The sequence below is a fragment of the Hibiscus syriacus genome, unplaced genomic scaffold (assembly GCF_006381635.1).
Source record: "Hibiscus syriacus cultivar Baekdansim isolate YM2019G1 unplaced genomic scaffold, ASM638163v2 tig00110691_pilon, whole genome shotgun sequence".
In the NCBI taxonomy this organism is placed as follows: domain Eukaryota; kingdom Viridiplantae; phylum Streptophyta; class Magnoliopsida; order Malvales; family Malvaceae; genus Hibiscus; species Hibiscus syriacus.
The window spans coordinates 90,099-114,004 of NW_024062826.1; the positions used below are offsets into that span (position 1 = coordinate 90,099).

At 36.2% G+C, this 23,906-nt stretch overlaps 1 protein-coding gene and 2 pseudogenes across 1 annotated transcript; 2 read left to right on the plus strand and 1 right to left on the minus strand.

Moving 5' to 3' along the window:
- Positions 1 to 4,590: 4,590 nt before the first annotated feature.
- Positions 4,591 to 7,258, plus strand: LOC120138396 (annotated as a pseudogene).
- Positions 7,259 to 7,816: 558 nt separating this feature from the next.
- LOC120138395 lies at positions 7,817 to 10,918 on the minus strand (annotated as a pseudogene).
- Positions 10,919 to 16,900: 5,982 nt separating this feature from the next.
- On the plus strand, positions 16,901 to 18,403 carry LOC120138397. The gene has a single exon (XM_039153871.1). The coding sequence runs from the start codon at positions 16,901 to 16,903 to the stop codon at positions 18,401 to 18,403; it is 1,503 nt and encodes a 500-aa protein (XP_039009802.1).
- Positions 18,404 to 23,906: the final 5,503 nt, after the last annotated feature.

Below are 23,906 nucleotides of genomic sequence, written 5' to 3' on the forward strand. Positions count from 1 at the left end.
AATCTTTTTTACCATGTCACATGATCCATGAACTATCATGTCCATTAAAATTTTCATTTTAATTGTTTGTAAAATGTCCATATCAAATTATTAAATTGTTAGGTTGTCTCTATGGTCATTAAAATCAATTTAATTGATCTCTCGCCTGAAATTTTGGCAGATCATAAAGTACAATATTGAGCATTATGCTCTTGAGTTTTTTCAGCTTCGTTTGTTCTGTAGATCACTTCGAGAGGTTTGTAGAAACAATTCTATATTCACAACTGCTTCCTTGCACAAGTATTGCTTGCATTTCCATACACTCAAGCCTACTCTTTTTAATGTGCCACCCACAACTAATTTCTTCAATATAGTGGCGACTACAAATAATCTTCATGCATTGTATCAGATGGGATTGTGACAGTACTTTTCTGTTCCACTTGTAGATATTGAACGTGGCTTGTAATTTGTAATTGCTCCAATTAAGGGTTGGTCGAAGCAACCTATGTCTTAGGCTTCCATTTGTTGTGTATACAAGACTGAAATCTTAAGGGTTTTTCCAACCTTAACGTCTGATACGATGAGAAGGGCCTTAATATTATAAGACATTATCGATGGGTTACCGAAAGCATAATCGCATGTTTATGGGTTACCTCTTCCCTCTTACCGCCAACACAGTACATTTGTATGTGTTCCTAGACTTGCATCTAATGTCCAAATTGTTATTGGATCAATAGGGTGTAGCACTCATATGAACTACTTAGTCGCCGTAACTAATTCAACTGTGTATTGTTCTTTACTGATTTTTTTGTGTCTGTTATGATTTTACTTTTCTAATGTGTTTTCTGATTTTTATATTACATTGTATTCCGTTCAAATTTATTGTAAAATTTTAACATTTATCATAATTAACCATAATCTTAGCATTTTCATTTTGTATTCCTAAAAACACAAAACAAGACTTTAAACTCAAAATAAGAAAACGACAACTAAAAGTACATGCTATTTTAAGTCTTAAAATAAACATAAACCTTAGACCCTCTAACGCCAAAACACTTAAGATACTCATCTAAAAAATATAAAGATAATTTTAGGGGCGAAGGATTTTTTTAATAAAAAAATTGAATCTCAAACATTGACAGATCTAAAGATTAAATAAAAATTCAAAAAATTTAATATTTTATTTTATATTGAGTATACAAATTTTGTTATTTTATTCATTCCCACTAATAAATCAAACGAAATTTAATAATTTTCCTTAAAGACTAAGACTAGAGAGCCATTACATCCACCCCTACATTTTTTATTAGCTAAAGATGATTACAAAGTAATATATATTCTAAGTTCTCTCAACCATTTGACAATAAATTCTTAATCACCCTGGCATTTATTGTTGATATAATTCGTGACCTTTAAGATCAACAATAATTCATTTAACCACTAAGGTAAGTTGGTTCGTGCTCCACCGCTACTTTCAAAATATATTGTTTGGTCTACAAAAGGTGACTACAAAATAGTATTTGTTCTGTAGACACCCATTTTCGTCCGAAAGGGCATTTATTTAGTATATATGATAATATATATATATATATATATATATATATATAATTTCAAAATTATATAATATATATAGTTTTTTGAAAGCATGTTTTTTAAAACATATAATATATAGTTTTTTTTAAAAAAAAGTAATTTTTGAAAACATATATAATATAATTTTTGAAAATATATTATTTTAAATATATATAGTTTTTAAAAAAACAGTTTTTGAAAACGTATATAATATATAATCTTTGAGAACATATTATATTGTCTTTGAAATATAATATATATTATATAGTTTTTTAATATACATATATTACTATATATTATTATTATTATTATTAGTTTTTTTACTTTCTTTTTTCTTATCTATTTTTTATTTTTATCTGTGTTTAAGGTCCAAAGTCCAGCATGGGTGACAAGACCCAATCTATCGACCCAGCAGATTGGGATTCAAGGAAGTCTAAATCAAGTGGAGGTCCAACAGAGAGGTTTGCCTGCCCCAGAAGACCAATCTGTCAAGTAATGGATGGGCCCAAGAAGCAAGCCCAAGCCACATTAGGGTTTCATCATTAAGTCCAGCGCCACACAAATGAGGGGCGTTAGATCAAGATGGAGATCAACGGCCATAATCATAAGAAAGCTAGGGTTCCACAGCCAATCCTATGTCGTTAGATCTGGAACCAATCCAACTGCCAAGATCAAATCCTAGAATGTTCCAGAAGCTCAAAGAGCCACCAATAACATCGCGTGGGAATCACGCACCGACGAGATTACCAATCGGCCGAGATTTTCCGCGCTTGAAAAGCAAAAATCGAAGCAACTCAGACTGAACCTTCCTAGATCTCCGGTCAAACGCGAACAACACAAATCATATAATAGGGAAACAACCCAAAAATGCTCAGAGATAACCCCGAGATGCTCGAAAACCACCACCGTTGAAGGGCTATATAAGCCCCTACGATTCGAGCAAGAGAAAAAAAATCACCAGAGTAACCAAAAAGCAACCAAGCAATCGAAGTAATCAAGCAAACAAAGCAATTGAAACAACCCAAAAAAACACGAAAACATTCGAAGAAGCAAAAAAACCATAAACAAAAATCGTCAAGGACAAGCTACGGTTTTGGCTCGAAAAGGAAAAGAACCGCCAGAAGTCGAAAGGTCGTCGTTAAACAAAGGTAAAAATCAAAACTTTAGGCGTATATCTACGCTATTTGGGGCTTTTTTTTCGAGATTTAGGCTTAGATTTTGTGTTCACAAGGTTAGAAGGAGTGTTTTTGGGTTTTTCGGCCACCGCCTCCAATGGCCAAATTGGCGGCAGGGCGACAGAGAGGGTCACCGGTGAGTGACCGACGCTAGGCCGATTGGGGAAGGTTGAGAGTGTTTTGGGAGAATGGTGTTTGCTTTTTTTGGTGAGTTGGTATAAAATGATTTTTTTAAGTTTTTAGGGGTATTTATAAGGGGTCTACCTTGTAATTATGAAATAGTTTAATTATTTTCGTAGTCCTTGCAAGTTTGATGTGTAATTCATTTTGGTCACCTATTGTAAATTTGCCCTTGAATTTTGAATTGTTTCAATTTAATCTTTGTTATATTTTTTATATTTGCAATTTAACCCCCTAACTTTTGTTTTTTCCTTCTATCTTTTAATTAACTTTTAATTTTCGCAATTAAGACAACCGAGAAATCAAATTGGTATCGAAAGGGCAGTACAATAGTGTTAATCCTTTCTTGACTGTAATCAACTCCCGAATTCAATTAATTTCTAGTAGAATGAAGATCAGACAAATGGTAAGTTAAGGTATCCGGTCAACCTTATTTTAAATGACTGGTGACAACTCTAAACATCAAAATTAAGTCGAAACCCGATTTTGGACATATCCGAAGAACGATTACAACATGTTCTAAATACTCTAAATAATCTTACAATTAATACTCAATTATCCATGAAATCAATACTCAAATCTCTGACTACTTTTAAATATATTGCTTGGTCTACAAAAAGGTGCTTTTTTTATTTTAAAAAACGTATTTTAAGGAAAAAAACACGTTTGCCAAAACGCTGTCTATAGAAAAAAAATTATTAAGCGCGTACCATTCAAAAAATTGTTATTTTAATACAAAATTGTTTTTTTAATATATTTAAATAAAATGATGGTCTTTTCGGTTTTTAATATTATTTTGGGTTCAGCAAATAGGGGCTGGTAGTATTTAATAAAGAAATTATGGCATGCGCTTGTTTTTTTTCTAAAGCAACCGGCTTACCTTCGTTGATTCAAAATATTTTTTTAATAATTAGGGTGATTATAAGGAATCTGTTCATAATTATTTTATTCTTTTATAATATATATATCTTATAAATATAATTATTTAAATTTAAAATCTTAAAAATAACAATATTCTTTCTTAATAATTAAGATATCTTGATAAAAAAAATTAAATATTTGACAGGTAAACTACACAAATGGTCATTAATGTTTGAGTAAGTTTTCGTTTTCACTACTGATGTTTCAAAAGTCACAAATCAGTCACTAACATTATTGTTTGTTACAAATTGGTCACTCAACGTTAACAATAGTTAACAGGTGTGACGGAAAACACAGCTGACGCGTCAACTTCTTACATGGACTGGGTTGACTCCATGTTTTTTAAACTTCAGCGGGGAAAACAAAAACTTACCCAAACATTAGTGACCAACAATGTAGTTTACTCATACTTACAATTTTCAGAAAAATTCTTTAAAGAATAGAGATAGGAATGAAAAATCATAAATTAAGTTTAGGGATTGGGTTTTTTAAAAGGAGAAGAGGTGATTGTTGAAGGCTTTTGGGTCTTCAATGTGTCGGTCAACTCAGTCAACCTATTCCATGTAAGCAGTTAACGCGTCAGCTGTGTTTTTCATCACGTTTATTAACGTCGAGTGACTAATTTATAATAAACGATAATATTAGTGATCAATTTATTGACCATGAGATCATATCTAAATAATAATAATAATAATAATAATAATAATAATAATAATAATAATAATAATAATGCTTCAATACAGCAATTCTAAGCTTTAAAGACATGTTCCCGGCTCCAAGATTTCATGAAAATATTACCTTATTGATCCTAAATTACTACCAATGTTGTTCTTCTTGCTGCTTTTTGCTTCAACAAACACTCTCTTCTGCACAAATTTACTCCCCAATCGAGAATATTGCTCTAGATTGTTGTTCTTCGACTTCAGGCAACTATGCGGCCCAGGATGGTCGTCGATAACGCCTCATCTTTCTTCGTCATCGATGAATCCGGTAGCAAATCGGTATCAGCTAGTGTCCGGACCTCCAACAGCTCTTTCCATCGTGTCCCTTACATGACTGCCAGAATATCCAAATCTGAGTTCACCTACATGTTTCCAGTCTCTGCTGGTCCAAAATTTATCAGGCTCTATTTCGACCCTGCCCGATGATGGCTTTGACACCTCTATCTACTTCTTCTCCGTCAAGGTAGGACCCTATACACTGCTCCATAACTTCACTGCTTCGCTTCCAACCGGTTTTTCGAGACAAGCAGCGTCGATTAAAGAGTTTTGTGTTAACTTGATGCACAATCAAACTCTCAATGTAACTTTTACTCCATCTGCAGTCGATTCTTATGCTTTTTTCAATGGAATCGAGATCATTTCTATGCCTACTGATCTCTATTACAACTCGAGTTTCGATCATCAAGGCGTTCCTATCATAGGTCAGAATGCGCATTTCTTGATCGATAACTATACCACACTCCAGAATGTTTATAGGTTAAATGTCGGGGGTCCATTGATCTCTTCCGTAAATGATACAGGCATGTATCGGAACTGTTATAACGACATAGATTATTATGTAGGAGGTGGTGGTGTTCCTAGTAACACGAGTATTAAACTCGACTATGGTAAGATACCTGAATATACAGCTCCTTATAATGTGTATACAACAACTTGATCGATGGGAAATAACAGAAAAGCGAACTTGTTGTACAATTTGGCATGGAGGTTACCCGCTGATTCCGGATTTAGGTACCTCGTTAGACTCCATTTCTTTGAATTTGATCAGTTGCTGGAAGCGACGAGCGATAGGCAGTTTCGGTTTTTTATCGATAACAAGACTGCAGATGCAGCGTTCTCCATGATCGAAGAAGCGGGTGGTAACGGGAAACCGACCTAGAAGGACTATTTGGTTATGACTGGAAACGTTGGTTAATAGAGTGAGCATTCTCTCTTTATAGCTTTGAATCCTAATGAAAAATATAGCGGTTATGCAGATGCTATCTTGAATGGACTTGAAGTCTTCCAGTTGAGTAACTCCGATGGCAATCTTGCTCGACCGAATTCCTTGCCCAATCCACCAACAGCAGGCATCAAGCGAGCAAGTCCGAAAGCGGATAAGTCGAACTTAAAGAGGAATTTGCTTTTTTCGATCGGTTTTGGTGGACTAGGCTTGTTGATTGTACTTGTGTTATTGTATTTTATCATCATTTGCCGACATGGAAAGATGAAGCAGTATGGATAACACTATAAACCATCGTGTTTTTGCTGCTTGGTGGATCGTTTCAAAGGGAAAGCATTGGTCGGGGCGAAAACCTTATCGTTGCCAGATGAATTGTGCCCTAAGTTTTCGCTAGATGAGATCAAAGTTGCCACTGGTGACTTCCATGAAGCATTGTTTATCGGGGTAGGCGGTTTTAGAAATGTATACAAAGGATTCCTGGACGATGGTGAAACAATAGTGGCCATCAAACGTTTGAATCCGGAGTCGAAACAATGTGCACGAGAATTCATGACCGAGATCGAGATGCTATCCCAGCTTCGGCACATTCACTCGGTCTCTTTGATCGGATATTGCATTGACGACAACGAGAAGATCCTTGTGTACGATTACATTATCAATGGAACTCTCCGCGATCACCTTTACGACACTACCAATGATCCTCTAACATGGAAGCAGAGGCTCATGATATGACATGGGGCAGCAATTGGATTGAACTACCTTCATACAGAAGTGAAACATACTGTGATTCACCGTGACGTGAAGACCAGCAACATTCTCCTAGACCATAAGTTCACCCCAAAAGTTTCGGATTTCGGCTTGTCGAAACTGGATCCGAAGATCGGCATGGTCAATACCGGCGTAAAGGGAACGTGGGGATACTTGGATCCAGACTACGCTCATGGTCATCGATTAACCAAGAAATCAGATGTATACTCATTCGGGGTAGTACTATTCGAAGTTTTATGCGCAAGAAAAGCTTTGGACAAGGGATTGTCAATGGAGCAAATGAACTTAGCACATTGGGTTAAAAAATGCATTGCTGATGGGACTCTTTATCAAGCCATTGATCCAAAGCTGAAGGGAAAGATAGCTCCAGAGTGCTTGAAGGTGTTTGTCGAAATTGCAGAGAGTTGCATACAAGACATGGGAGCACAGCGGCCATCGATGAATGATGTAATGGTTTGGCTTCGATTTGCATTGGAGCTTCAAGAATCCGCCGATGCCGAGTTAGTGAAGAACGACTACGGCAATGATCATCGCTATCCTGACATCATTTTTCGGTTTGATCACCGTGTTAATGTAGATTCCAAGGCTTTGGATTCTGATGTTATTGAAGTCCATAATCCCAACCCTGATTCAGGGAGTACTGTATCTTCTGATATGTTGTCAAACACCATTAAAGGCTAATGATTATGATTGTATAGATTTTAGTTGAGTGTTCCAAATGGGTTGTCATCAAACAATTCATCACTCCCACCTGTTTATTGTTTCAATAAACGATACATTCGACTTAAACTTAAAAATTAATCTATTAATTATTAAAATTAAAATTATTAATTATTAAAATTTAAATTATCCGAGTTTTATTTTATAACTCGACTGAAATTTTATATTTTTCGAGTCAAGTCGAGTAAAAATATTAATTTTTCAAGTCGGGTATTGTTCATCCCTACTACTTATAATAAGAAGACAGTTTTTTTATATTATTAAAAATATATATTGAGATATATATATATATATATTTAGACTTCCCTAATTTTAATTTATTTTGATTTTATCATCTCTTTATTTTCTATTGTTAATTACATTCTTAGTTCCTCCCCTCTTTATCCACTTCCACATTTAGCTCCAACTTAGTATTAATTCAACCAAGAAATAAACAAAAAATAAATATTTGTCATTTAATTATTATTAATTCAACAAACTTCACCATGATTACACAGAAATTACAAAGATAATCTGATCTGTGACATTGAATCAAAACTCCACTTTTAACCTACGCCCTTTTTATACCCATTTACACATTAAAATTACAATGTGGAAGATAAGGATATATTTACCTTGATCCATTACAATGATTTGCGTTGCACATGTCTCAACTCATCATCAGTTTCCGAATTACCGTCTTCCTCAGTGCCTCTTTGCTAACGTCTTCCTTAATCCCCTTATAATCTTTGCAAACCAAATTAAGTTCATAACTGATAGGACTGAAGGCACCACAAATATTAACACCACTCCGTAGCTCTGAACCTGCTTAACCTGTTTCCCCCCACACCTTCACTCTTATTAACCAATAACATAATATTTCATTTATTCCTGCCACAACAGGTCAAGTTTTGCAGCAATTTTTTACCTCATCGTAATGCAAGTAGAAATGGTAAAATAGATACATAAACAAGAGTATTCGTGCAACCTGGCAAAAACATCCGGGATTATTATATGCAACCGTAAGATAATTGGTGCAAAGGACATAATCCACAGTAAAGGAAAGAATCCGAGAGCAATAAACTGATATCACTCGCCAGCCATGAGACAAATATTATAACTCCGTTGATTCAGTAAGCTCTGGTTCTCTTCATTCCAACTGTGTCAAGATACCTATATGAACCAAGAATATCCAGAACATACACTCAAAGTAACATGCATTTTACAATCGACATACAGGAATGTAATTTCCACCATCTCAAGTTGATCCCAGGGGTTGTAGTCTCAGAGATGAGTACCATAAAGGTGTAAAGCTGCCCCTCCCCAGTCAGCATAGAATATGCTACAGCTATTAGTGACAGAAGATGATGAAGGACCTGAATAACAAAAAGTTTAGGTTGCTTTCCATCGGGATCAAATTGAAATCACGAACTAAACTTCAATACAAAGAAGAAAAGGCAGGGCAAGACTATGATCAAACAATAAAATACTTACATATTCCATTCCACCGAGAGAAGGGTAAAACCAAATGATCATCCCCAGGTCAGCAAGAAAGTAACCAACAGATGCCTGTCAAAAAGTTTCTCAAAAAATATAAACCAAGAGAAATGATGAGACAGTGAAAAGATTCAGCAAGATGAATTCGCAGAAATATATTTCCCTCTTGTATAAACAAGATCGCTACAACTACTTTCCAGCCACATTAAAAAGCTGACGTAATGGGTACTGTGTTACTTGGTCTGTGGTAGGTGAATTGTTTCGTGACATTTGCAGCTTTTCTGATTGTATTTATTTATTATATAAACATTCATTTGATAGTTCATTGTTCCGCAATATAAAAAGGCTAACATACTAACTAAAAAACCTTTTATTTTTCCATACATTTCATACAAACCCCTATCTTTATCTATTTTTCAGATAAGGGCTCATAAGAGGTTATGTAAGAAATTTGAGAAAGTACAAGGGCTTTCTAGTAGCCCTATTAAAATGAAGCAAAGCAAAAGCTTATTCCAACCAAATCCTAAAACAACCCCATGTAGATATTTCCTCCTATTAAGTTATACGAATATTGCTACCTGGCATAATGTATTGGTAAGTTTCAATAGAATAAGAGCTATCAGCTAGGTTTTCTTAGAATTTAGTTATACTAATGAAAATCAAGATACTGTGCAAAAAGGCTTAATTTGACAGATAGGCTCCTAAGTTCAGCTGTTCCAACTTGACATGCTCCAAGCATAGGGTCTTAACTAATTGCTCCTTTAACACTAACTGCTAGACCATTCAAGAAACATAATATCCAAAAACTGATCAACTTCAAGTGAAACAGGTATCCGTTGAACTAACCCAGCACCAAAATTCAATCCGTTATAGAGGATATAAGGTTACAGCTCACAAGCAGATGTCATTACTTATTCAGTAAGCAGACCATGTTTCATGGCCATGAAAGGTCAGAGAGAGACATTGGATGAGATTTTACAATGATAGTGTCAGAGATTGAGCTTTTAACAGCGAAATCCCTATCAGGGTGAAAATGTTTGTTGTATGCTAGCTACATGTGACAAGGGGCATATTTACTTTAATGAGTAGCCTTCACATCAGATGCGAATTCAAACTGGGTCTGACTCCCCTTCATCACTTTTCAATCCATTATGCTCCATTACATGGTTAATCATAATCACAAGTATGACTTTTACTAATAATAAATGAGTCCTGCTCATGTGAATGGTAATGATACATGTAATGAAAAATAATGGATGGGATCCTGATCCATTGAACCAATGCCTAGAAAATCCCTAAGACTATTGAACACAGCTTACCATAAAGTTTAAATGAAAAAGTTTGACCATGAGTTCAAGAAATGCTTGTCTGAAGCTTTGAAGTTCAGTTTGTTAAAATATTATCACAATTCCAAAACTTTCCATGGAAGATGAAAGGAAAAAAATGTCCTCACCCCCAAACTGAATGTAGACAGTGCAGAACTGCGAAAAGTAACCAGACCAGCATATTGGTTGTCAGAATAGAGATTTGACCAAAACACCAAGTATAAGGACATAGCTGTTATGAAAATGGCATGAAAGGTTGATATGGACCGGCATGAAAGGTTGATATGGACCTGCATGAACGATCCAGACATTAATTCTGTGTCGATAAAAGCAGATAGTAATAACAAATTCAATCTAACTACAAATATAAGTCACCGGTTGCTCCATTCAGTGCGTTGGACTTTTGATAAGCTAGGATAGCTCTTAAAGTAAACACTGCTAAACAATTGAGTAAGATCATAGACCTGGAAAAGAATAAGAATAAAAAATTAGGAAAAAGAGAAAGAAGAAAGTTAGTAAAAGGGAAATAAGGAAATAAAAAAGGCTTAAACAGAAACAGTGAAAACAAAAAAGAAACTAAGCTCAATGAAAAGTAATCATCATCATAGAAAAAACATAAAAAAAAAAAAATTAGCTTCATGTAGCTGCAAATCATCATTCTAACTCAACTGAATTATTTTCAATCAAAACAGCAGATCACAAAATTGATAAGGAAACATGCCATTTTGCATGCACAAATCCCACATATAATTGATGTGTATGGGATGAAGGAATCTGCTAGTAAATACTCCATTACCAGCAGCTCAGTCAGACTCAGGTAAGATTTTTTCTCCATAACTTCCATTTCAGAAAACAATAACTGAGCACGTCCCTTAACCAATCAGTCCAAGAAAATGAAATTCCTGTTGCCTCTTTGATTCCGTATTCCACTTGTTCTTCATACTGAATAAGACAAACAATTTAATTAACATCAGAAAAAGATTTAAAAAGGAAAAATTCTATGTTCCAAGTATAATTGATTTTTTTAAATTATAATCCGCTGGAAATTCAAATGTAGCTTGCACCACTCTGCATTCCCCTCTAAGCTATAAAAAGGTATGAACACTTTGTTCACCATATATGAAAGACAATAAAAAAATTCATAAAAGTCTATAATATTAGCATCCCAACAATCTAAAAGGATGAGAAAAGGGACAAGAGGGGGATAGCCATGATGAGAAAACCAGAAAAGGTACAGGATATGCTCTCAAAAGAGATTTAGCAGTACGGACTTGAATTTGGGATTGGCAAATCCTCAATGCCATCTTTGAGCCCGCATTGCAGACTTGCAGTAAAGTACATATAATATGTTTCATTCTTGAAAACAGATGATATCCAAAAGAGTAGTGGATTTAGAAAGCACAAAAAAAAAAAAAAAAGAGGAAGTCCTTCAAAGACACGCAATTCAAATAGCATATACTATTAGTTTATTTCAATAAAGAATGCTCCATCAATGTCAATTCTCAAGGAAAAGAAGTTCCAATCTAAATAGCATAAAAGTGTAATAACCAATTTTTGTCCCCCATACCTTGTTATTCCCAAAGCCGTGCAGCTTCTCATGCCCATGTTCCACTCACCGGTCAACATGCCCCATGCTGCCCATGCCTCTGTTGCTCCACACCATCTCCCGCCACCTCCATGCCTTATCAGCAGCCCATACTTGATCATTTCATCACTAAATTTTATATGATTTTGTAATGGGTATAAAACCCAATCGAATTCTATGTAAAAGGGACGGACTTTTCAGCAATAAAACACAACAAATAGAACTAAAATCTTCAAAGCAAATTAATGAGGTGTTCTCTTTTTTTTTTCTTTCTTATTTTCGGTTTATCTTGTTAGATTCTTGAAAAGTAATTAGAAAACCTAATGTAGTTTATAGTTTGATTCTACTTGTTTATACAAATTTCATGGCTTTCTAAAAAATTAAAAAAATATAAGAAAAAAAGGTTGAAGAGGGAGTCTGCGAGAGAGGGAGAGAGGGAGAGAGGAAGAAACAAAGATGGCTAGGTTTTTTACCTAAATTTAGATAAAAGTAGTATATATAAGAGAAAATATGGACAAATCGTGTGGAGGCCCTTTAAATTTCTGCCGTATTTTACATTCTGGCCACCAAACTACTGCGTAAAACCATACTTAGGCCCATGTACACTTAAGCCTTTTTATAAACTGGTCACTAAATTGTTTGTGTAAAATTACGTTAAATCCTTAATACATTACCGTGTCTCACGTTTTAATCCCCGGATCTCTTTATTTTATTTATTTAATTTTCGGCACTTTAGTTTCGTTAATTTTAATTTGATCACTAAATATGCTATTTTTTTTATTTCTGATTTGGGTATTTTACTTTCTTTTCTTTTTATTTTTGTCACTCACTTATTAATACTCTAACATTTAAATATAATGCGATTTATTTCCTTTATTTTTTTTCATCATTCGTAAGTTTTTAGTACTTTATTTTTATGCCCTTTAATTTTTCAATATTTTATTTCAATCATTTTCCAGTTTTTTTTAAATTTTTCTGTATTTACTTTTAAATATCTTAACTTATATTTTATTGTTAAAAAAATATGAAATAAGGTCTTTTGTGAGGGGAATCTATGGAAAAGTCTCCTAACTATAAAGGAAGCGCATTTTCAAGGATTGTTCGTACAAAATGACACATTTTCTCTTATAAAAATGATTATGATATTTTTATTCTATAAAATATATTCTGAGCTATTTAATCTTTTGATCCACCGTATTTCTTATTTAAGTCATTTTTGAAATTGACACTTAAATAAATTAGAATAAATAAAAGGATCATGATTTAAATATATTTTCGAAGTTTGTAATTCCCAATATTTAAACAACATATAATCATTTAGGTACCAAAATTTGGGCGTTGTGGAGGTGTTCACCCTTCCCGCACGTAATCAACTCCCGAACTCTTAAAAATGAATCTTTGGTAAGACGCAGACCATTTTTGTCGTTGAAGGTTTCCAATCTATCTAACTTAAAGGTTGGTGGCGACTCCAAAATCAAATTATTTTCAAAATCAGATTTCATCGTTTTCCCCCAAAAATTAAATTTTTAAAGTCTAACGGATCCCCCACGAAGACGTTATAACAGTTTGCCGACTCCACTGGGGACGCTTAGAGAGTCAAGCCATAAACGATTATACGTTGATTTTATTTTTGGGAATGAAAAACTTAAATTGTATTTTATTTATGATCCTTTTATTTATTTTGAATTTCAACATTACATGCATTATTTTTATCTTTAACTAATTGATTTTTTATTTTAAGTGATCTTCAGATTTGAACAGTTTTTTTGGGACTTGTGAAAGAATTGTTTTTGGTCATATTTTAAAGGTTTGTGAGTTTCTCCTCACACACGACACGTGCATTTACATACCATAAGCTCACTTACGAGCTTTGTCCCTTTTAAGTTGAGGTGAAAGCTTAGCTTACGTGAGATAATTTGTTTCTCCACACGGGTTTTAGCAAGTAACCTTTGGGGTTCATATACCTTATGTTTACGTGAGATAAATTGTTTCTCCGCATTGACATAGGGAATGTATCCTCTCGAATTGAACTCGATCCGCTTGAGCCTGTAATGTGTCAGGATTTAGGGTTTGGCAGCCTAAGGAGGCACCAACAAGGACAATTCGAGTACCTTTTTCTCATAGTGAGCCCTACGAACTCATCCCGATAAAATTCATTCAGAACCTTTGTCCATCAGTAGGTACCCAAAATAAGTATACGCAAAGGAGAAACGACGCTAAACCTTCTTTTTTTCTTTACTCGCAATATTTTATTTTCTGAATAAAGCATGTGAACTAGAAGAGCATGTGGGTAGGTGTTGCAATTACCTTTCAATAATATTTGCTTGATATTTGAATTCTTTTATACTGACACATTTTCTATGTTTAATGGTTTATTATTTGGCATTTTTTTGCATGATCATCATAAATAAAAGAAAGGTGTTGATTAACCAAGTAATCATCATAGTAGAAGAGCGACCATTAAAATGGAAAAGAGTTTTCATAACAAGGAAGAACTTAATCTGGCTGTTCGAGTTTGGTCTGAAGAAACACAAAGGGCGAAAGGAGACAGTTTGCCTGGAGATTATGTATCACATATGTCCACAAATGTAAATGTCACTCTCAAGCAGAATGATCTACAAGAACTGATAGAGATTTGGGAGAGTTGGAAAGTAGCTACCTGGGAGAGTTGGAAAGTAGCTACCAAAGAGAAGTTCCACAAGAAATATGGTGACATAGCCTATCTACTCTATGTAAAGATAGATGAACCGTTGCTTAAAGTTCTGGTTCGATTCTGGAACCCTACATACATCTGCTTCACTTTCAACATACAAGATTTGACACCGATAATAGAAGAGTATACAACTCTATTTAACTTCGAGAGCCTTCAGGTGGATATGATTTATTCTAGACCTCCAAAAGTCCAATCCTTTAAAAGTAAACTTGTAAAGATTACTGGTAAAGGTGAAAATTGGATAGTAGAGCACATCCAACAGAAAGGATAAAGCGAATGTTTTCAGTGGCATTGTCTCAAGAAGGTGATACTCGAGCATATAGATGAAGATAAGAGATTAGACACGTTTGCTCTGGTTGTATATGGTCTAATGATATTCCTGAAGACCTTGTTCCACGTGGAGGTTACTGTTGCAGATTTCTTTGACATATTGGAGAAAGGTATAAATCTGGCACCAGCTATTTTGGCAGAGACCTTCCGATCCTTAAATAATTATCGTAGACTGGAGGGGGTCGATTTATAGGATGCTCCCAACTACTCACTGTCTGGATTCGTAGCCACTTCTGGAAGGAAGTGAAAATGTCTTATCACCATTTCTCCACCATGTATTCACATTTGAAAGAATTTCTTAGCAAGGAGTGGCCAGAGGGGTTACCAAGGAGAAGATGGATATCAGCTTTCAGTAATCTACAAGATCGAGACATCGCTTGGTGTGTTCCTTGGCTAGGATATACTAGCATTTTATTCAGATGTGGAGATCTTGACCACGTTCCGTTGCTAGGATTATGGGGAGGAGTCAACTATGCCCCGTTGATGGTTCTCAGATAGTATAAGGCACGCCAATTTGTCCCAGTTACGAGTGGTTTAAATAAGTCTGAAATCACATACCATGGAGACCACTACAAGAAGAAAGCACGTGATTTATCTCTTACCTGGAAAAGAACCTTTCGAATAAAAGTTGTGGTCGGGGATGTTATGTACACTCCAGACTATGAGGCTTGGAGGTTTGCAAGAAGAAACGAAAATATCCCATTTCCAGTTCAAGGAGAAGTTATTCCATGGGAAGAACATATCAAGGTGGTACCCTCACAAGCAGAGATTCTCACTACTGAATTTGAAGCTGAAAAGAATAAATGGGACAAGGCAATGGAAGAGGTCAAACAAGAGAATTTCATGTTAGATCTTGATAGAGGTCTCCATGCCAAACAATGTGAGTTGTTGAAGAAAGATAAAGAGAATGTTAATCTTGAACTGGCTGACCTAAAAAGAGATTATCGCAACTTACAAAAGGCAAAGAAATTATATGGATCTAGCAAGACATCACAACAGTGGGCTAAAGAGTTAGCAATTGAGAAGCGACGTGTTCAGAGTCTAGAGGCCGAGAACAAATGCCAACTTAGGAGAATTAAAGCTGAAAAGAAATTACGGGACAAATACAAAGCTGAAAAAAGAGAAGTGACTAAGCAACTTAAGATTGAAAGTCGTAGAGCTGAGAAATGGAAAGCTGAGAAAGAAACTAGCTTGAAGGAGTGGGAAGTAGAAAAACATCGAGTTCTTGGTTTTGAAACTGAAATGAATAGTATGCTGGAAGAACTCGAGGCTAGAGATCAGAGGATCCAAGAATTAGAGAAAGCAAGAGAGCAAAAGAAAGAGGAAGTATGAACTGAGAGGCAGGGGTAGAACCGAATTCTCGAAAGGAAATAGGCCAAAATTGGGTCTTGGTTGCAAAGATTCCAAACAAAAAGCAGACGAGTAGAATAATTAACCAAAAAAATGGAAGATCTACAGACCAGCCTTGAAGGAGAATTGAATCGGTCTTAAGTTATGAATAGTGAACTCAAAGACCATGCTACGCACCTCGAGGAGTCCTTACTTCAAGTTCAAGTACCACCCGGGTCAATGAACTTAAGGCTTTCTCGTGAGGAGAATAAGTTTTTGCGAGAATAAGTCAGAGGACTAGAGGGTGAGCTTCAGCGCTGTCGAGTACACATCGCCAACCTAGAAAGAAAAATCACTCGTATCAATGATGGGTGGAAGGATACGTATAAGCACCACCGGATGTTGGTTGAGGAACGTGAAGCCATGATGGGTGAAGCAATAGCACAAATGAGCGAGGATGCTCACTACACACAAGAGCTTGCCAACAGAGCCGAAGTCATCCTACTTCGCACTAGTTTATCTTCCGAGTATGGAGAGAAAGTTGTTGAGATCATGACGGAGATCATGGAACTAAGTAGAAGAGCCAAACCGTATTTGTAGATTGATCTTTATTGTAATGATGAAAACTCTTTTGGAAGAATGGAACTTTTTCTTAGAATAATTACTTTTGGAAATCGATACCTTTTGCATTTGCATTTTGGCATTCACATATTAATTTTCTAAATATTTCATGTGCATAAAAAATAACCATAAATATATTATTTTATGAACATTTATTTTGAAGAGAGAAAACACCCTGGAAACCGATAAAAACCAGTCCGAAGCCACACATCCGCATAATACCAGAAGTAAGACTAAGAAAATGGATGCTAAACTCGAGTAAATGCAAAAGGAATTTCAAGAAAAGATTTTGAAGGTGAAACAAGAATGGAAGGCCAAGATGGAGCAGTCACAAAAATCCGCCGTTAATCGCATAATGCGAAACCAATCCAACATGGTGAATGATATCGTGGCCAAATTATCTGGAATGACCAGCATGGAAGGAAAAGAACAAAATACCGCAGTAGCCGAGACTTCTGAATATGCACCAGTACAGTCTGGTCCTAGATTAGTTATTTCATCTGAAAAGCTCACTAGACATCCAACAGGTTCCTCTATTACTAAAATTCAAATGGCTGTCACAAACCCTCAGAACAACCTGAACGAATACAATGTACCAGATCTTAATGAGATCGAGAAAATGAAGAATCAAGTGCCTGGACATCTAAAAGATTGGTGCAAAGATTTCTTTAAGAAGATGGGTGGGCAAGACTCCCAGGAAGGGATAGACGCGGTAGAGCTAAGTTTGGTACCCGACTTGGTTTTACCACCTAAGTTTAAGATGCATGAGTTCGAGAAGTATGAAGGAAAGACATGTCCCAGTGCACATCTAACAATGTTCTGTAGAAAGATGACCGGCTTCGTTAGAGACGATAGTCTCCTGATATATTACTTTCAAGCAAGTCTGACAGAATCTGCCGCAAGATGGTACAACCAATTGACCCAGGCTAAAATAAGATCTTGGAAAGATCTAGCCAATGCCTTCAAAGAGCAATATCAATATGTCACCGACATGATGCCATATAGGGTTACTCTTGAAAATATGGAGATGAAAAACAACGAGAGCTTCCGCCAATATGTGCAACACTGGAGGGATATTGCTGCCCAGGTCCACCCCCTATTGGTTAAAAGAGAGTTCATAACCATGTTCATTCATACACTAAAATCCCCTTATATTGATCATATGTTGGGGGTAGCCACGAAATGTTTCTCGGACATAGTTATGTGTGGGGAAATGATTGAGAGGGCATTGAAGAAAGGCCAAATTATTGGTGGCCAAAACTCATTAAAGAAACCCTTTGTAAAGAAGAATGAAGGAGAAGTAAACAATGTGAACTTCTCAATAAATAAACCGAAAGCTGGAAATTTTACAACCAAGCGTGAAAACAATAATGAAATAATAACTTTCACACCTATCCCGATGACATACAATGAACTTTTCCAAGGGTTAGTCAAGTCACATGTGGTGTCACCAAGATATGTGGATCCGTTGGAACCGCCTTTCCCTAAGTGGTATAACGAGAATGAAGCATGTGAATATCACACCAATACCCAGGGACACACAATCGAGAAATACATTGCTTTCAAAATGTTGGTCGAAGATTTGATCAGGAGAAAGATAGTGTCTTTTCATGACTCAGAGGCACCATGTGTTGCCGCAAACCCACTCTCAAATCACCAAAATCAGGGAGTTAATGCTATCAATGAAGGTCGTAAGGTCAAAGAAAACATTGAAGAAGTAAAGACACTGTTAAAATGGGTGTATGAACAGATGATCATGAGATGATTATTGAGTCCAAATAAAGGATCAGTAGGGCAGAAATAAAAAAATCACTGTGAATACCATTGTGATAATGGCCATCAGATCCAAGATTGCCATGAATTCAAAAATATAATACAGAAGCTTATGGATGAGAAGGAAATGCAATTATTTGAAGAAGAATCGAAAAAGAATGAAGGAGACGTTCATGCCTCCGAGGACAATTCAGAAAATATTGACACAAAGATGAAAAACCCGGTTTTGGTTATATCTAAGCCAATATACGAGGTGAACAAGGGGAAGGCAGTACCGAAAGTAGTGATAAAAACACCAGTACCATTTGCCTACAAAGACAATAGAAGTGTTCCATGGAGTTACACATTTTAAATTACCACTCCCAAGCACAAGGAATGCGAAGTTGATGACGTTGGAGGTTTCACTCAAAGTGGCAGATGTTATGCTCGCCGAACAGAAAAGGCTAGAACTATTGTAATCAATGAGAATGAAGAAAATATGAATGAACCTATTAAAATTGAGGAGGCCCAAGAGTTTCTAAAAATTTTGAAGCACAGTGAATATAACATTGTGGAACAACTCTATAAGACTCCTGCATGTATCTCAATATTATCTCTTCTTCTGCACTCAAAGGTACACCGAAATACGTTATTGAAGGTATTGAATGAGACCTTCATAGCCAAGGACATACCAGTGGAACGCTTAGATAGGTTGATGGGCAACATCAATGTCGACAATTTTATCTATTTTAATGATGATGAAATACCCGAGGATGGTAAAGGTAGATGTAAGGCACTGCTTATAACCGTTCACTGTAAAGGGGTTATCATATCTGGAGTCTTAATAGACAATGGATCAGCATTGAATGTCATGCCCTGGGTAACTTTGAATCGGCTTCCAGTAGATACCTCACACATGAAAGTTTGTGGCAATACTATCCGAGCATTTGATGGCACATAAAGGAGCATCATGGGAAAGATCACAATCTCTTTGAGGGTAGGTCTTGCAACATTCGAGGTAGAATTCATAGTCATGGACATTCACCTGAATTATAATTGCCTACTTGGAAGACCATGGATACATATGGCTGGAGCGGTTCCCTCTTCACTGCACCAGAAACATAGATTTATCATGGAAGAGACTTTGATAACCATCAAAGATGAAGAGAGAATCATAGCCTCTATCACCACTGATATGCCATTTATAGAGGTAAATAAAAGTATACTCGAGTCGTCCTTCCAATCCCTAGAGTTCGTCAACGCCACCTTTGTCCCCAAAAGAAAGAAATTTCCATATCCCCAACTCTCAAAGAATACTAAGATGCATTTGAAGGAAACTTTAGCCTGAGGAGCTATAGTTGGGAAAGGATTGGGAAAGGAGCTGCAAGGAGTCACCAAGGGATTGAGCCTCATACCTAAGAGAAATTGTTTCTGGATAGGATACAAACCTACCTATCAATACAGGGTTAAAGATGCCCAAAAGCTCAGGGACAGAAAGAAGGCCAGAGCATATGGCCAAGATGCCTTCGGGGAACCTATCATCATACCACTCATCACTCAAATATTCACATCTGGGGTTTTGTGATAAAGGAACTGGAAGTTCCATGGATTGAGGAAGGAGCTACTGAAGTTGAAACACTGATGGAAGATCTCAGCATCAACGCTATAACAAATGACACTAGTAGGGAGTGCTCTCTGGCATTGATTCATCCATGCCCTCCTGGATATGTTCTGAACAATTATACTGTTGAGGAGCTCCCTGTATTTTTCAAACAAATCTCAGAGTAATGTATGATAACAACCTTGTTACTTTAGCCCGAAAGTAATAGGGATCCTTTGTTAGGGCGTACTATCATTAATCCTTATTTTAATAAAATGATGCATTTTTTTCATTCTTTCCACGGAAAACATTTATTTTGTCTTTATGATAGCCATTAGTCATTGAAATTATAAAAAAAAATATTCTTATCTCTAGCCCAAACATATTCATCTCCCTTTGCAGGTCTCCAGATATCAATTGCACGAATAATAACGTTTCTGAACCAAGAGTTGATTTTGAAAATGATATATGTCTAGAGGAATCCTAGGGTTATAAGGATGATGAGGAATGCGAGTTAAATCCTGAACTTATTTGGTTGATTGAGCAAGAAAGAAATCAGATTTTACCCCATTAAGAAAAGACTGAGACAGTAAATTTGGGGACTAAGGATTATAAGAAGAAGGTCAAGATTGGTACTTCATTCTCAGCAGAAACAAGATCGGATCTTATACATCTCTTGCATGAATTCAAATATATGTTTGCATGGTCTTATCAAGATATGCCAGGTTTGGATAATGACATTGTGGTACACAGGCTTCCAATAAAGCCATAATACAAGCCAATTCAGCAAAAGCTTCAGAGAATGAGACCAGATATGTTGCTAAAAATAAAAGATGAGGTGAAGAAACAATTTGATGCTGGATTCCTACAAGTGTCCAAATACCCCAAGTGGGTAGCAAATATTGTGCCGGTTCCAAAGAATGATGGAAAGGTCCGAATGTTTGTTGACTACCGAGATCTTAATCGTGCAAGTCCTAAAGATAATTTCCTGCTCCCTCACATCGATACATTGATTGATAATATCGCATGTCACGTTTTCTTCTCATTTATGGATGGCTTCTCAGGATATAACCAAATCAAAATGAATCCGGACGATATGGAAAAAACCACATTTGTTATCATGTGGGGCACATTTTGCTATAAAGTGATGCCTTTCGGGCTAAAGAACGCAGGGGTAACCTATCAACAAGCTATGGTTACTTTGTTCCACGATATGATGCACAAAGAGATAGAAGTCTATGTGGATGATATGATTGCCAAATCACAAACTTAAGAAGAACATGTTCAAATTCTCAAGAAGTTGTTCCCGAGATTAAGGAAATATTAGTTAAAACTTAATCCAGCCAAGTGCACCTTTGGGGCCATTTTAGGGAAGTTGCTCGGGTTCGTGGTCAGTGAGAAAGAGATAGAAATAGATCCCGATAAAGTCAAGGCAATCCTAGAATTACCGCCCCCTAAAACACCAAAGGAGGTACGATGATTCTTAGGGAGGTTAAATTATATCGCCAGGTTCATATCTCAGTTAACGGAGAAATGTGATCCAATCTTCCGTTTGTTGAAGAAAAAGAATTCAGGAACCTGGGACAATAAATGCCAGTAAGGTTTTGACAAAATCAAACATTATTTATCCAATGTGTTCTAGCACAACATGATGAACAAGGAAAGAAAGAACGAGCCATTTACTATTTAAGTAAAAAGTTCAATGACTGCGAGACCCGATATTCTCACATCGAGAAGCTGTGTTGTGCCCTGGTTTGGACTACGAAAAGAATAAGGCAATATTTATTATACCACACCACATGGTTAATATCAAGCTTGGATTCTTTGAAGTACATGATGAAATCAGCAATCTTTAATGAGAGGATAGCGAGATGATAAATGTTATTAGCAGAATTCGACCTGGTATATGTGAGTCAAAAAGCTGTGAAAGGTAGTGTCATTGTAGATTTTTTGGCAAATAGGGCACTAGAAGACTATGAACCAGTAAAATTCGAATTCCCAAACGAGGACTTAATGACCATATATACAATAGAAGAAGAAGAAGCTCCAAAAGATGAAATATGGAAGATGAATTTAGATGGAGCATCAAATGTTGTCGGGCATGGAATTGGGGCAGTATTGGTGCCACCCGAAGGAGATCACCATCCTTTCACCAGTCGTCTCACTTTTGAATGTACAAACAACATGGTTGAGTATGAAGCTTGTATCATGGGGATCCGAGCTGCAATTGAACGCAAAATCAAAATCCTATAAGTATTCGGAGATTCAACCTTAGTTATCTATCAACTTCGTGGAGAATGGATGACTAGAGATTCCAAATTGGTAGAGTACAAGAATCTAGTCATGGATTTGATAAAAATATTTGAGAAGATTACTTTTAGTTATCTCCCGAGAGAAGAAAACTAGATGGCTGATGTTTTAGCCACACTAGCTTCAATGTTCAAAGTCAATGACCAAACTCGCATGATGCCCATCCGAACCGAATGAGCATAAGAGAAATACCGGCTCAATGTTGTAATATTGAAGAAGAGGATGAGGATGATGGTTTCCCTTGGTACTATGATATTCTTCAATATGTGAAATATCGAATTTATCCTGCTGATGCTACTGAAAATGACAAACGAACCCTAAGAAGATTAGCTATGGGGTATATCCTTGATGGAGATGTTTTGTATAAAAAATGAAAAGATCAGATACTACTTAGATGTGTAGACAAAGTTGAAGCCAATAAGATACTTGAAGAAGTCCACGAAGGAATTTGTGGGACACATACGAATGGTTTCACAATGGCTAAACAAATTATGAGGTTTGGTTATTACTGGTCAACAATGGAGGGGGATTGCATCAGCTTTGCATGCAAATGCCATAAAAGTCAAATCAATGGTGATAAAATACATGTTCCTCCTTCACCACTTCATGTAATGATCGTACCGTGGCCATTTTCAGTATGGGGCATAGATGTTATTGGGGAAATCTCACCAAAGGCTTCGAATGGGCATCGTTTCATCCTAGTAGCTATTGACTATTTCACCAAGTGGGTTGAAGCTGTCTCATATGCCAGTATCACAAAAGGAGTAGTGTGCAGATTCCTAAGAAGGGAAATTATTTGTAGATATGGAACCCCAGAGAGAATCATCACAGATAATGCTCTGAATCTGAACAACGACCTGATGAAGAAAATATGTGCGAAATTTAAGATCAAACATCATAATTCAGCTCCTTATCGCCCAAAAATGAATGGTGCAGTAGAAGCAACAAACAAAAACATCAAAAAGATTGTCACCCGAACGACCGAAACATATAGGGATTGGCATGAAAAACTACCTTTCGCCTTACTCACTTACCGTACATTAGTCTAAACATCAACGGGGGCAACACCATTCTCACTTATCTATGGGATGGAGGCAGTTTTTCCAGTGGAAGTAGAAATCCCTTCTCTGAGAGTAATGATGGAGCTCAAGTTAAAAGAGGCTGAGTGGGTTCAGAACATATTTGATCAGTTGAATTTAATCGAGGAGAAAAGATTGAGAGCTATTTGTCATGGCCAAATGTATCAGAAGAGGATGATACGAGCTCATGACAAGAAAGTTTGACCTCGAGAATTTTATGAAGGAGATTTGGTCCTGAAAAAGATCTTACCCATGCAAAAAGACTTTCGAGGAAAGTGAATGCCAAATTGAGAAGGCCCCTATGTCGTAAAGAAGATATTTTCGGGAGGAGCTTTGATTTTGACTGAAATGGATGGAGATGAGTTGTCTAATCTCGTAAATTCTGATTCAGTCAAGAGATACTACACCTGAAGCGAAGAATATGGAACAGGGAATCAAGACAAAAACCCAAGATGTATGTCTTAAAGCCAAATGAGGGATTCAAGTTGAAAATCTATAAGAGATGGCTCGACTATTTGGGGTTAGGC

What these genes read in the sequence shown, in the direction of transcription:
- LOC120138397 (XM_039153871.1), top strand. Translation starts at nt 16,901, where the DNA reads ATGCAAAAGGAATTTCAAGAAAAGATTTTGAAGGTGAAACAAGAATGG.